This window comes from Urocitellus parryii, chromosome 4 (assembly GCF_045843805.1).
Source record: "Urocitellus parryii isolate mUroPar1 chromosome 4, mUroPar1.hap1, whole genome shotgun sequence".
Lineage (NCBI taxonomy): Eukaryota > Metazoa > Chordata > Mammalia > Rodentia > Sciuridae > Urocitellus > Urocitellus parryii.
In genome coordinates this window covers 107,105,843-107,121,412 of record NC_135534.1, presented here as the reverse complement: position 1 = coordinate 107,121,412, position 15,570 = coordinate 107,105,843, and the positions used below count along the sequence as shown (strand labels likewise).

General features: G+C 48.1%; 1 protein-coding gene across 1 annotated transcript in view; it reads right to left on the bottom strand.

The window, feature by feature from the left end:
- The window catches only part of Pou2f3 (POU class 2 homeobox 3), a 79,466-nt gene that overhangs the window by 60,083 nt on the left and 3,813 nt on the right, over window positions 1–15,570 (bottom strand). Inside the window, exon 2 of the mRNA XM_026403494.2 lies at window positions 12,997–13,065. Coding sequence (XP_026259279.1) covers window positions 12,997–13,065 — 69 coding nt within the window. The remainder of the gene's footprint in view (window positions 1–12,996; window positions 13,066–15,570) is intronic.

Below are 15,570 nucleotides of genomic sequence, written 5' to 3'. Positions count from 1 at the left end.
AGCTCCTAAGACTCAGCCACTTCTGGTCCCTCACAGTACCCAGGACTGTTCATCCCTACCTACCAGCTTCCAAAAAAGGAAGGGGCCACAGCTCTACATTTGGAAGATTTGGGTTAAATATGAAGAGAAACTTGTCCTACAGAGTTTGGGCTAATATGATCAAAAGAGAATAAAAGGTTCAGTGAATTCTTGGGGAGCCAAGAGTAAAATCCCTTTAAGCCAGCATGGTCATAATGCCCAATGCAATAAGAAGTCCAAGGCTCATTGTGAAGAGCAGCTGTCCCCTCCACCTCTCTTCCCCCTAGCACCTGGTGGACACTGGATCAGCAATGACTGGCATTGCCTGGCCAGGCCCCCCAACCCGGGGAGCTAGGCATGGGCCCCCAGGGAGGCCACCCACTTCCCCACCTCAGTTCTGAACCAACAGCCTGGCCTTGCCGAGAGTGATTTGCATAGCTTTGGCAGCCCTGGATGTGAGTTTGCCTGGGGAGTAATTCTCTGGACGAGGGAGGTGGAAGCAGGAACCCAGAACTGTTCAAGCAGGATTTTTCACTTCTGCCTGGTAAACAATGCAGACAGCATTCAGCAAGGAGGTTTGGCCTCTCCCACATCTGGACTATTCTCTCAGCCGCTCTGCTCCCTGGTAGAACACAATAAGGTTTCCAGTGACACTTTATGACCACTTGGAAACTTGCTGGCACTTCCTGGGATAGAGATTATTTTAAGGGCCAGGTCCTTGGAAACACTCCTGAGCAGCCAGCCACCAGGGTAGGCCCAGGGACTTCCAGTGTGGTCATTTAATCCAGTTAAAACCAGACCTTTTTCCAGGGAACCTCCCCACACATTATGTCTACATTTTTTGGTACTTAAGATGCCTCCGGGGAACTGGGAAGTATAGTCTAATGATCAGAGTTCTGTCCAGAGAACACATAGTAAATGGGGCTCTGGGATCACTTCAAAGGCTATTTTATGCCACACTTAGAGCAAGTAGCTTAACTTCCTTAGGCTTCAATTTCCCTTAAGTGTTAAAAAGTTTCTATCCCCTTTCCTGCTGCTTCCTTCTTAGGGGAGAGAAAATATCCAGGAGGAACCTGAGGCCAGTCCTTGAAGTTGATCCTGAAGGACAGGGCACAGGAGGACTCAGATGGACTGTGGGAGCTGGGCTCAGGGGGACATGCCTGTAATCCCAGCTACTTGGGAGGCTGAGGCAGGAAGATAGCAGTTCTGAGGCCAGCCTGGGCAATTTATCGAGACCCTATCTCAAAATTAAAAACATAAAAAGATCTGAGGATGTAGCTCACAGGTAAAGCAGCCCTGGGTTCAACCCTTAGTGCTACAGAAAAAGAAAAAAATTAAATATGGACAATGGGAAGAGCATTGGTTTAGGAGACGCAAAATCTCATATGTGTCTGTGGACAGACATCGCTAATTGAACTTGGCATCCCTTTCCTTTTCCCAAACTCAGTTTGATGCGATCACTACCAACAATCAGCCTCGGCTCTGCTGAAGACACCCATTTACTACCCTAGGACTGGATGATCTTTCTACTTCCCTCCAGACTATGACAGTCTGTAGATTTGGGGGTTTTCATGATTTAAAGCTTCTACTTCTCTAGCTTGAGGGACAGAACAGCAGGGTTCACATGATCATCCTCAGGACTTCCTTTTGTGACATGGCCTATTGAGTGTCCCCATGATTGTCCTCTTCATGCACATTCATAAGATGGAACCCAAAGTGGGTTCTCCATTCTCTTTCCACTGATTGCCTGGGGCCATGCCACAGGGGAGCTGGGCTGCACCCTTTTGCTAAAGAGAAGCCAGGTATCCTCCAGATTCCCACTGTAATTTTCCACAGTATTCTATGATAAAGGAAAGACTCCTCAGCAACTCCTCTCCTAATTTGATAGGAAATAGAATCTATATTTCTTCTCCATCTGAGCTATAGATGGGGCTCTCTAGAGCTCCCATGCTCTGCCCCTGGATTGCCTGTTGGCCACATTATTGATGTTGCAGTCATCATCACAGAGGCCCAAAATGGACAGCGTGATGGTGGGGCTGGGTGGGAGGAACATCCTAGGGAGATGGCACCAGGTCTTAGAAGGAGTCTAGAGAACCAGGTGTGGTGGCTCATGCCTGTAATCCCAGTGACTAGGGAGGCTGAGGCAGGAGGATAGCAAGTTCCAGACTAGCCTTGATAACTTAGAGAGATCCTGCCTCAAAAAGTAAAAAAAGGGTTGGGGGTATGGCTCAGTGGTTGAGCACCCTGGATTCAATCCTGAGTACCCATGTCCTGCAATTAAAAAAGAAGAAGAAAAAAAAGGGGGGCTGGGATGTAGCTTACTAGTAGAGTGCTTACCTAGGTTTGTACTTGTGGAGTTTTGCACAAAAAAGTAAGTAATGAAGACAAACTTGAACTAGGATCAACATAAACAGCCCACAGGGGTTGATTTGACAGATGCATCTCCTTGAGATGGATTCCATGAGGTGACCACTTAGCTCTGGTAGAGTTTGTCACCAAAGCGAGCTTCCAACTTGAGTTCTGGACATGGATGGACATGACACTGTGCTGAACAGGAGTGAACTCATAGGCCACCTGCTCAGGAGACAGTCCATACTGCAAGCCGAGGCGCCTGAATTGGCTGTAAGGCACTGCATCCACCCTGTGAACACTTGGTTCTCCAGAGACAAATAATAATAAACAGCATTACTAAGGCGGCAGGCACAGCGCCAGGTACTTTACAAATTCCAGCTCATTCACAGCTGCCAGGTAGGTGCTCTTAATATCCCCATTTTATAGGTGAAAAAACTGAGCAGTGAGCCTTTAAATAACGACCCCAAGTCCACCATGCGACCAGCGCACTGGTTTCATTAATGAGGTTCTTGGCATAAAAGTTAACTAGTGAGATCGAAATAAAACACACAGACTCAGTTACCTTTTTCTATGACCAGGTCCGAGACAGCTCCCCCCTCTGGTTCCCTCCTAGAACCACCCGGTAGGGCAGCAAGGATTACTCAGGGCTAGCAGGAGAGAGAGAGAGCGAGCACACCAGGGAGTAGCCTTTTATTGGGGAACAAGAAATTCAGGGGAGAATTCCATCCAATGAAGGTTGAGGGGGGCCACACTCCAAGGTCAGGGTCAGTGATTGGCCCCCCGGAGCCAGTGGTCAGTCACACCCCCACACGGACAGGCCAGGAGAGGGCCGGGAAAGCTCCGACACAGTTTAGCCAGAGCGCCTCACACCCAAACCCGGAGTTGCCCAGTCACGGGTGAGAATGGCTCTCCACACCCAAGATCAGAGTGGGCTACAGGAGCAGAGGAGTCCTTTCTAACACAGTAGAGAAGCCTAAGGGTGCAGCAATTCACATCCTTCCAAGGTTGCAGAGACCCTCAACTTCAGACTCTTCATCTGATGCCTAGACTCAGGCCTGAAGAGGGGAAGTGACCTAGGGAAGGTTGCAGGTGGGTGGTGAAGATGAGCCTAGATGTCTTCCCACCTCCTCAGTCCAACAAGAAAGTACTGAAATCATTTCTCCAATTAAAAACCTGAGATGACTAGTCTGTGTCACCAGAGGAAGGCTGGTCTGACCCCAGGACTAGAACTCACTCAGTGGTCCTTACCCTGGAGCTCAAATATCTTTAGGGCACTGAGAGTCTAAACTGCACCCAGGTGCAAGAGGGGCGACCCTGCAAGGCAGAAGTCACAGCACCCGTCTTGGAGTAGATTCCTCCCACCACCAGCAGGTCTCCAGGGACCGGTGGCATGGGCTGGCAGGGGAGCCAGCCAAGGGCACACCTCTCTTTGATAACTTTGAGCCCGGAGCCCACGTTTGTCAGCTGGCTTAACCCCTTTTGTCCACACTTTCCTCCTCAAGAAAACCTTAATCATCCTCATTTGAATTTCAAATGACCTCTCCCCTCTCCTTCTCCCCACCCCAACAGGCTCTGAGGCAGGGATATGGAAATTCACCCTGCAGTATGGAAATCAGCGCCCTATGCAAATGGGGCACAGAGACCCCATCGTCATAGCAACCACCCGGTTTCCTTTCCTTTCTGCACCTCTCTGGGCTCCCTGGCTTAGATTTTTTTGTTCCTCTTCCCAGTTTGAGCAGGGGTAGGGGATGGACAAACCCCCTCTGGGGGTTTTGATGGAACTGACTGCAGGTAATTGGGGCAACCTTAACTGGGTGCCCCTTGGGCCACCTGTTTGGGCTACCTCTCCAGTAAACCTGGACCAGGCACACCCAGATAAGACCAACTGCTGCTGGTTTTGCCAGACTGGGCTAACCAAACGACACATTAATGGTGTGTGTGCAGGCTCTGGAGCCTGGGGAACATAACAAAGCCCCAGACAAGGTGGCAGGACTTTGTTGGAGTCCACAGGAGGAGATGAAAGGAGCTCCATGGAACCTGTATGTAAATGCCATGCAAATGAACACCTATTATTGTTTGAGTCAACAACTGCTTGGGTGCTTTTTGGGAGATGTCTGTAGCTCTGTTTCCCAAACTCCCGGCTTGGCACAAAGGCCTGCCCTCCCTGAGTCTCCCTCCTGTCATCCTACTATGACCCTGCGCTCACCATGAGCTCACCAGTCCACGGAAAACCCAGACAGGCACTTTAACTGCTGGTGGCCGAAGCCCCTGGACATAAAATCCAGCCACTGTTGAGGGCTCTGGTCATGCTCTGACCACACCCTGGCCTGCCCTACCCTGGCCTACCCTGCTGTGCCCTGGCACTCATAAGAGGGGGACTGGGATGATTGCATGCAAGTTCCCTTCCAAGTATACTGAACTCTAAATTGGTCACTGTCCCCCAAAACCAAAGGCTGTGGAGAGTGCACATGAGAGGAAAACTGGGTGTCCTTTCTGTCCTTGTCCTTTCTGCTGCTTCTCCCCCTTGTACTGCCTGGATGGATGGGGGGGCAACCTAGACAAGACTTCCCACGGGGGAGGGGTCTAAACACAGAGACCCACTAGCAAATGCTGGCCTGAAGCGCCACCTCCCATCTCTCACACCTGTTGGAGGACCCAAGCCTGCCTTTGAGAGAACCTCGTGGACCAGAAAAGAAAGACAGCCTGCAGGTGTGCCCCTGGGTTTGAGGTGGAGTTTTGAGGAGTATGAGTTTGTGCATCCCTGTGTGTGTGCTCGCACACTTGGGTGTGAGGCAGGACAAACCGTAACTGAATTTTAGCTGCCTGGGTTTGGGCTGCTTCTCAAGCCCCTAAGACTCATCCTAATTCAGGTGCTCAGCTCTCTTTAAATTCTTTGTGCTCTTACTCAGCACTTTCCCACACCTGGTGTTCGCTGGGCTAATTGTTTCTTGAGGAGGAGGGTGAACCCATTTACTCACAGCTCAGGCTGGCAATTTTGGGGCCTTAGTGAAGGCGTAAAGCCCTGGGAGCTGCAGTGGCCTGAGTCTCTGGACACTGCTCAGTGTCCAGCCTCCGGGTGTGCTGTGTTAGGGGGCGGGGATGTCACTCCTCCAAGTCAGCAAAGGAGCCACTGGAGCCTCCCTCTCCTGCTGGGCCCCCATCATCACCTCCAATCATCTCTAGAGCAGGAGCAGGAGAAAGGCCAAGGAGGTCGCTTGGGTCAGATGTAGCCATTGCTCATGGGATGTCAAGGGAAGGGACAGACTTATATGAACGCACGTAAGTCCTCTAAGGTGGCCTAACCACCAAGGCTGGTCTGCAGGCTGTTTGTAAGGTCCCGAGACAGACATATGCAAACAGAGTAAGAATGCAGAGATCTAATCACACGCAAGCAGGCGATTATAGGGTCTTCCCGTTGAACTCGCTACACACCAATTTGGGTGCTGTTGAAAGTGCGTGGCGGGTAATGAGCTTCACACTAATCACGCACCATGGGGCTGGGTGCTGGTCTCCAACAGACTGGAAGTGAAAACAACTGTCCTCCACCGAGACTTAAGTGGGAGTGACCACTGAGGGCCCGAGGGGACCCCAATGGTAAAAGAAGGCCCATGGATGATGGCCCATCATCTCCCTCACCTATGTACCCTCTTAAATTGGAAAGAAAAGGGAGTCCATGTTCTTCTGGGGGCTGCAGAGGTGGCAGCTGGGGTCTCAGGGGGCTATTTCCTTAAAAAGACCTCCAAGGAGAAGACAGAATGGCATTGGGGAGGATCGCCCAGCCACTCATGGCTTATCTGAGCAGTAAGATCCTGTCCTGTCTACCCTGTGGGTTGGGGTGGGAATCCATGGATGACAAAGTTCCTGTGGTTGGAAGTCAGGACACAGGTGTGAGCTGCCATTGTGACCTTTTTACTTGCTAAGGTTCTCTGTGTCTTAGAGCTGGGCACTTCCTGGCACCATGGGCCACTCTCTTGAGATCTCCAACATACGGAGCTACAGTCTAAAGTGGGTGAATCACTACCTTTTAACTTCCCTGTCACAGAAATTGGAAGCAAGGCAGGATGCAAGCCACTCTGGTTTTAGTAGGCCAAAACAAAACGCAATGTGTGTATGTTGCAGCATGGGGATCTTAGGTGAGAGATAAGAAAGAACTTCCAGGCACTAAGGATTGTATCATATAAGAATAGGTAGCCTTGGCTGAGCATGATGGTGCATGTCTGCAATTCCAGCTCCTTGGGAGGCTGAGACAGGAGGATCTCAAGTTCAAGGTCAGTTGGGGCAATTTAGTGAGACCTTGTCTCAAAATAAAACTTTAAAAACGGGTTGGGGGACACAGGTCAGTGAGAAAGCACTTGCCTAGCATATGTGAGACCCTGGAAAATCCCTAGTACTGGGGCAGCGGGTGGAAAGTAGCCAAGAGAAATTGTGGAGGCTTGGCTTTTTTTTTTAAGGGAAGAAAGATAGGTGAGAAAAAGAAATCTCTAGAAGAGAAGGTTCTCTCATTTTCCAAGGATGGACAAGATGTCCTTCCAGAATCTTTATATCCCCAGGAATCCATTATTAATTCCCATCAAGATCTGGAGGCTGCGGCTTCATTCTGCTCTTCCGGAGAAGAGAGGGATGGCGCAGGCAACCACCTTGCCCATATTTTCATTTTATTCCCATCTATTTACTTCAACCCCCAGTTACTATGAGGAAACTCAAGTCTTGGGCACTCATTGACAGAGCTTCACTTTGTCCCCTGAATTTTTCAGATAATTATTTGTTTGGGTGGGGGCGAGGGCATTGCTGGGAATTGAACCCAGGGGCACTTAACCACTGAGCTACATCCCTCAGCCCTTTTTATTTTGAGATAGGGTCTTGCTAAGTTGCTTAGAGCCTCACTAATTTGCTGAGGTTGGCCTTGAACTTGCAATCCTCTTGTCTCAGCCTCCGGAGTTGCTGGGATTACAGGTGTGTGCTACCACACCTAGGTTCCAATAATTATTGATGTAATCATGGATTGTCTTTATATGGTGGTGTACTCTTTTCAAAGTGCTCTCATACCCAGTCTGTCATTTCATCGTAAAAAGGGAAGGCGCACAAGTGCACGTGCCTGCAGGCGCTCACACACGAGCCTCATTTAGAAACACTGTCAATAGGAGACTTCACTAGGCCTTCTCCTGAGTCTCACCAGTCCCTCAAGTGCTTCCTTGATATCTTCTGCCCTCTCTGCCATTGAAAGACTAGTTTTAGGGCTGGGGATGTGTCTAAAGGTAAAGCACTTACCTGGCCCTGGGGTTCCAAGTTTTATTAACATCTGGATGAAAACCACACTCATCTTAGAGTCATCTGCCTGGTCCTACCCAGAACTTCACCTCTTGGTTGCAATCCTCAGTTTATTTTCTTGGGAACTCAGGAGAGTAGAGACCCTGAGACCCAGGAATGAGCTGACCCTTGACTGAGAGTGCTGTTCAGTCTTCAGTCAGTCACCCACTCTTTCTCCGGAACCTTAGGAGAGACTTGCTAATTTTCTGTGCCCCCATGGTGCGTCCCTGTAAAACCACATCCCTCCTGCTTAAAACCACACTGGAAGTTCCAAGGGTCAGGCGATAAGACTTTCTGCAAAAGGGTCCCCATACTGCTGACTCTCCTTGGTGTCCCTTCTGCGCTGGGGACTGATGGCTGTCATTCTACCTCAGGAGAACTGAGGTCAGGAAGGAAGGGCCACAGGTAGGGCTGAATGACAAAGTCCAGGCCCTTCCTCACTTTTAGTGTCCCCTTTCTTCTCCTGGGCTCCCCTCTTGGAGCTCTTCTTTACCCAGCAGGACAAGGGTACCAGGGCACTGGCTCCTTGGCCACCTGGATTTGGAACCCCACTGCACTCCCTCTGTCAAATGACAACTGAGCCTGCAGAGGGGTGAGGGGCTAGGACCCTGATGCGGGGTGGGGAGACCAGGAGGGAGAAGAGAAGGAAAATGTTCTCTCCTGGGCTAGATCTTCAACCTCCACAGTTCAGAGAGGGAGGCAGCTGGCTCCAGTCCTTCTCCTCTCCTCTCCAGCAAGCAGGGAGCTTTAGTTCAATCAGCTTCTGCTACTTGGACTAGATCAATCTACCTACAGGTGGCCTGGGTCCCCTCCAGCCCTGACACCCTCCACCATTTTGGCATCCACCCTGATCTTCTTGTGTTTGAGGCTAGTTGTGATCCTTTAACATCCTCTGTCCTTGGTTCCCAGTGCTGGTCCCCAGTCTTCCCAGCATCACCTTTAGGAAAAAAGTGACTAGAAAGATCCAGGCTTCATTCTATCATCTTTCAGTTCAGGGTCCTTGGAAATATCAGCTAATCCTCTTTCTCACTGCCAGCCTCTATTTCCTCACCTGCAAAGTGGGATAATAACACCTACTCTCACAGAGCCGTTATAAAGGCCAGATGCAGGATGAGTTTGGGAATGCGCTCACCGACACAAGTTGTCGCTATCGACCAAGCAGTCATGAATCCCTGCCAATTGCTCCTTGAGGACAGGGATTTGTCCTCATCTTTCTGAGCCCAGGGTCTGACCCAGAGTGGTGCTCCATAAATGGTAAAGGAACTGCCAGTTAGGTCAGAGAAGAGGATTGGAGCCCTCACACAGCAAAACAGCTGGAGACACTGGAGGAGATCATCAAAAAAAGAAGAAGGGGGGGGAGGAAAGAAGGGAACCAACAGGGAGTGGCTGAGGGAAACCATGGGAGAGCTCAGTACTTGGGAAACTACACACCAACACGAGACGTGCACATGATGGATGGGAGAAAGTTCTGAGGAGCAGAGCCGTACACGCAGCTTTTACAATTCAGCCCTTAGAGACGATCGAGTCCAAACCCCTCCTTTATAGAGAAGAACCTGGCAGAATCACAAAGGCCTGAATTAGGTTCCTGGTTATAAGCTGTGCAACCCCGGGCAAGTTAGTTTCTCACACTTGGCCACCATTTCCTCATCAGTGAAAAAGGAGACAATAATGCCTCTGTCTCCTAGGCTTATTGTGAGAATTAAATGAGATAATGCACATAAGATTGCCCACATGGGCCCAGTCTGGGAAGCAGGCTCTGCAAATGTCACTGTTTTTTTTCTACTTGCTCCTGAGTTCTTCATGTTTTCTCTTGTGTTTGAGACTAGATGTGAGAAGTGGGATTAAAAAGTCACAGGGTAAGCTGGATCCATGCTTGGGGACTGACAGTTTCAGCCTGGGGGATTTTGAAATGTGAGTAAGGCTATATTCTTTTCAAGTCTTTAATTGAGAACAGATAAATATTGTCAGCTCCAAAAGTGAAGGAGAAGTAGTAACAGGTGGGCAGATATTAGGAAGGTCAGAAAAGTTAATACTTGAGCAACGTAGAAAGAACTTAACTCTTCTGTATGTGTGTGTGGGGAGTGTGGTGAGGACAAGGGTTCTGGAACCTCTGCCTGGTCCCTAGTGTTGCCTAAGTTCTTGGACAATTTATTCTCTTCTGTGTTGGAGGAGAAAGGAGGATGAACTGTCTTGCCAGGTCCCCACCAACTGGGAGGTCTGTGTTGGGCCTGAGAACCCTCTCCTTGGCACTCCTGGCCAATGTGGATGGGGAATTTCGTTTCATTTTCGCAGCTCCCACCCCTAGTGCCCCTTGGGGATTTCACACAACCCTGGGGTGCTCTCATGGAACATGGGCTTTCTAGGTCATCTTTGTTTATAGTTCCTTTAAAACCCAGAGACAAACCACCCATTAATTCATGCACTGCTGGGAAGGCGAATGTGTCTTTTAAAAATTCAAAGGAAGCCATTAAACCAAGTTGGTAACCATTGTAACTCATAATAAGCTTTCCTCTGTTAAAAAAAAAAAAAAAATGAGTCAGAGTGACTTTCCAGGAAGTTTGGTTACTGTAATTAGCTACTTCTTTTTTCTTGCCCTTAAAAACATACAGTAATTTGAGAATCACCTAGGCATTGATGCTACTAGCTAGGAGCTGAGCCCTGAAGGAAAATGTGGAGGGGCGTCGTAAAGCTGTAGTCCACACAAAAGTTGCAGACATCGCTATTTCTTTTCAGTTGAGAAGGAACCACACAGAAAGGATGAGTGAACAAAACCAATCCATGAGGAGGATCCACTTACTGTTGAGTGAAGGGGAACAGGGCACCCCAGCCACTTGTGTTCCAAGAGCACTTGGCAGTGATGCCCATTCTGTATATTATAAAATCGCAGCATCTTAATGAGGCCATTAGAAGCAATAATGATCACAGCTGCCCTGCACCAAGCCTATGCTAAGGGCTTTAGATATCATCTCGAGTAACTCTCAGCCCACTTTCTAAGACCAGCATTAATCTTCCCTCTTTACAGAAGAGAAAAGGATAAATGATTAGGTCACATAGCCAGTAAGCAGCAGAGATGCTCATTTCTCCAAGGTCTGTTTGATTCTAAATCCATACTTTTCAAAGCTCATCTGTTCCTGCCTCCTAAGAGGGCACAGTGGCTGGTCTGAAGTCACATGATACCTTGGCAGTATCCCTTGATGATATTCAGATTCTGTGGGTCCTAACCTATGTCTGGATTCTTTCTTCCTTAACTACTTTGTGCATAACTCCCACTGTCTCGGGAAGTCAGAATTTGTTCAGATGGTCTGTAACACATCAACCTTCCTAAGCTCCTCCCAGGATTGGATCCCCACCCCTTTTCTGGCTCACCTTCCAGGGTTCTGTGCAACTCGTTCTTACTCTTAGTACTAGTCCCCTGACTTGCTCAGGGTAATTGACGACAAAGCCCCTGTGCCAGTGTTAAGTATGGTCTTCACCCACATGGACACTTGCTTAGACGTGTCCCAGGTAATAGGGCCCAGGTGAAAAGAGTTGGCTCTGGCCAGCCTGCTTCCAGGAAAGAGCAACCCAAATTCCTCAGGATCGTGGCTCCTGGGCTGATTTTTCTCCAAGGGAAGAGTGTCAGTGTGGGCACTATGCCCATCACTCTCCAGCTGAACTGATCTCAGATTCTTGAGATTAAAAGAAAATTTCTTCTCAACTGGGAAGAACAGGTACTCTTCACCACAGATCTTAGTAAACCATATCCAGCTAATAAAGCCATTGAAAAATGGGTGCCACTATCCTCAGTCCAGCTGTTCTTCCATACAAAGCAAATAGAAAGACTGGAACCAGGCGGGCTAGCTCATGCCTGCATTCCCAACCATTTGGGAGACCGAGGCAGGAGGATTGCAAGTTCGAGGTCAGCCTGGGCAACTTAGTGAGACCCTCAGCAACTCAGAGAGACCTATCTCAGAATAAAAAGTAAAAAGAACTGGGGATGTAGCTCAGTGGTAAACTTCCCCTGGGTTTAATCCCCAATCCCCAGTACATACCCCAGATTGTAGCTACCTGTAGTTATATGTGTACTGCATGCAAGTAGACACTATTTCAATAATAATTTGGGGAACACAAAAGCTTATGGAAAATGCATCTTGCAGATGAACCTCCAAGGCTTCCCAACTATCTTGTCTCTGATCCCAGATCTTTCGGCTTCAAGAATGGAACTAGAGTATTCCAGAAGACTTGAAAAAGACTTTAGCTTTAGGGGACATTGATTCTCTTCTAATTTCTATGTCTCTAATGATCCAGATGAAAGGCTAATTGAGGTCTTGTTGGGATGCTATTAAAATTATTTGGTGGAGTTACAATTTCTACTTATCTTTCTGTAAATTCTCTTTAATTACATAGAGTTTTCAAACCAAAGCTTGGGTCATGGAGGGAAAAGGAAGAGAGCTGTGAAACTTTCTTCTCAATCTTTTCTGTCTTCTTTCTTTTCTACATAAAGTAAAATTATCTCTAGGTATCAAGTCCTCCTCTCTGAGCCTATTTACCATCCACACACACTTTATTTGGAAGGGAACATTTGTGCATGGGCTTCTTTGATTAGTTTCTTAAGGACTGTTAAGCTGGGTGTGATGGTGCATGCCTGTAATCCCAGCAATTTAGGAGGCTGAGGCAGGAAGATCACAAGTTCAGGGTCAGGCTGGGCAATTTAGGAAGACCCTGTCTCTAAATAAATAAATAAATAAATAAATAAATAATAAAGGGCTGGGAATGTAGCTCAGTGGTAAAGCACTCCTGGGTTCAATCTCCAGTACCAATACGTAAAATACAAATGCATAAAGAAATAAGGACTATTGAGAAATATGGGGCTAAAAGACCCTGGTTCCATCTACCAAAAGAAGTCTCTACCTTAAGTTAGTCAGTGGCAACTGGAAACACAGCCTGCTGCTTCTAGCCACGTTGGACTGGCATCTCAAAATGAATCACAGTTCTGAGGGTCTAGCTTAGTGGTACAGCACTTGCCTAGCATGTGCAAGGCCCCTGACACCCATCCCCAACACTGAAAAAGGGAATTGCCCTCCTAACTTTTTTGATTTGGTTTTGTTTTCTTAAGAATCTGGCTCTTTCCTGACTTCATTATAGAGGTTTGTTCCAGTGAGACCAGTATCTGTTATTCCAAAGCTCCAGGGTCCCATTTCAGATCACAGAGAATCCCCTTGCTTCCTAAGACTGGATGAAAGACCAAGCAAGAACAGACATTACCCTGCTGGACATTTTCCAACAACTTCCTCCCATACCCTGCTTGCCTGTTCCATCCCCAGAAGAGAAGCCCCTTACCTGGCTCCACGTGGCTGAGAGCACCTCGAGCGTCAGTGGAATCTGCTACATCCCCACTCATCTTGATATCTGCAGAGAAAACACAACTGATTTTAATAACAGGTCACAATTTTTCTTGCTATGACATATGTGGCTTTAACTAAACAGCAAAGATGAATGTGTAATTACAACAACCATCAGACTTTCAAATTCCTGATTCCCGAACATACAATCATTAGAATATTCATAAGCTTAGGGGCACAAATCCCCTCCTCCCGTGCCTGCCTCCTCTCCTTGTCTTCCTCCCCCTCTCCATTGCTACTGCAGGGTCTCACCTTTTGCATCATTGCTACTTCCTTCTACCACCAAGACTCAGTTGGCAAAAATGTAACAAGGGGAGGGGCATTGAGGTAGGGTGCGGAGCCCTTCCCATCCCATCCTTCATTTTCTTTGGGATCTGGGAGATTTGTTTTATTTCTTTAAAGTAGCACCAGAAATCTCTCTCCTCCCTGCCCTGCTCTACCCAGGAAGGTACCTGTGAACCAAAGTTTACCCATCTCATCTTAGGTCCCCAGTTCTCTGCCTAACTCAGAGATCAGTGCACCCTCTAGGGATCAAACCCTAGCTCCTGTGTCACTCGTGTTGAAGATCCTCTTCTTTGGAGACCCTTACCTTCTCTTCTACTCTTTCAACTTGCTCAGTGAGAAAGGGGTGGCAGTGTGTCACTGCCCTGCTGAGAAAACATACCTACACAGGGCCCCATTATCAGCCCCCCAAGCCTGGCTGGTCTGGCCTCTCCCGCCCTGCTTCATTTTAATAAATTAAACATTTACCCATAACAGTCAGCTGCCACCACCTATGAGGCCCCTAAGTCTCCTCCCGGGTCAGCAGAGGCAAGGAAAGAGGCAACTTTGAACTAACTCTCTGGACTCCTCTCCTTATTAAACCACCCAAATACTGAAGCTATTAAAGACAGAAGAATATTTTATTCAAATCAGGGTGACCCCCCCTTTCACCCTCACCCTCTTCTCTAGGGCAGCACTTTAACTCTTTCAAACCTGATAGTCTTGGTGAGCCAATTTGCATAGTCGGCTCCCCAGCCAATCCCATTCAAGAAGGCAGCCTTCATTTGCATCAGGTAATCAGACAGTTGGCAGTCTGGATGTCTGAGGTCTGGAGATGATCAGACTGAGGGGAAAGGCTGGACTTCTGCCTCAGGAAAAGAGGGGAGAAAGCCTGTGTTTTTAAAGGGCAGTGATTGTGTATGGCTCTGGCAGAGATTTACACCTGCTGGGTGTTGTGACTGAGGTACCAAGCACGATGGGAAGAAAGGGAGTCAAGAACACTCCAGGAGTCAGTCGGGGGTGGGGGACTAAATGACCTTAGGAGTTCTATGAGACCTGTCGATTGAATGAGAACTCCTTGGAAAATACTTGGTGCTCCATGAAGCCCTCCCCAGACATTGGGGATGCACTTAGTGGAGACCCTGCAACCATATGGACCTCCTGGGCATTGCACCTGGACATTTCTTGAGCCTGACTTCAGTCCTTCCTGCTTCGATTTCAAGCTGTACTGTCTGCCATGCATGAGCATGCAGAACGATCAGTGTGAGCCACCTGAACATATTTGCAAAGGGCCTCTGTGGTTGCTCGCTTCTGCTCCAACGAAGAAGTGAGCTTCACTTTTTCCCCCACCTCTGCAGTGCTGGTGATCCCTGGAACATGGGCATTGCCCAACATAGACCTGAGCTCATACTGTACTGCGGGGATTCTTCAACAGAGCTGAGAAAACCCCACAATCAGAGACTGCCTGGAAGGCACAGGGTGGAAGTTCTCTCCCTTTGCTGGTTTTAACCTGCTTCAGTAGAGCTGGGAGTCAGAGCAGGAATCTGGTCGTCAGACAAATCTGGGTTTAATCCCTGGCCCATCACTCATTAGCTGGGGGACTCTAGATACATATGTGAATGACAATTTTCTCATCTAAATAAAAAAGGGGGATAATGAAAAATACCTCCCAGGGTTATTGTGAGAAATAAACGAAATAATGAATAAAAACAAAGTAAGCACCTAATAAAAACACTAATCCAACAGACACTGACTTAGCCCTTCCTCTCTGGCCTCCTCGTCCTGCCCCTCTCTCAGCCTCCTTCCCATTATCAGAAACAGCTTTGGTTTTCTGTCTTGGCAACTTTGTAACTTGTTCTTGACCTAAGGATCATTAACATCCTCCAGATTCTGCCTTCATAGGAGAAGTGTTCAAGGGGACAGGGAAAGGTTGAGAGGCAGGGAAGCCGGGTGATGATCAGAGTCTCTGAATCAACTTATTTCAAACTCCTGCCTTTAAAAGGAAACTCTTTGAGCTAAGCCAGAATATTACACTTGTAACCCAAATTCTTCCAACACCCATTCCCTACATCACTTTTAAGTATACCCAGAGCCTTTCTCATTCATCTTTTAAGTTAGCTTGAACTTTAGTTTTTATGTCTAAAGGTCAGTTTCGAAGGCATCAGAAGACCCTCCACTCTGCCAGGGCTCTGCAACATCATAGTACTTTAGGCTTGGACAGGGATTTGAGTCTGCTTGGAGGGACAAAGCA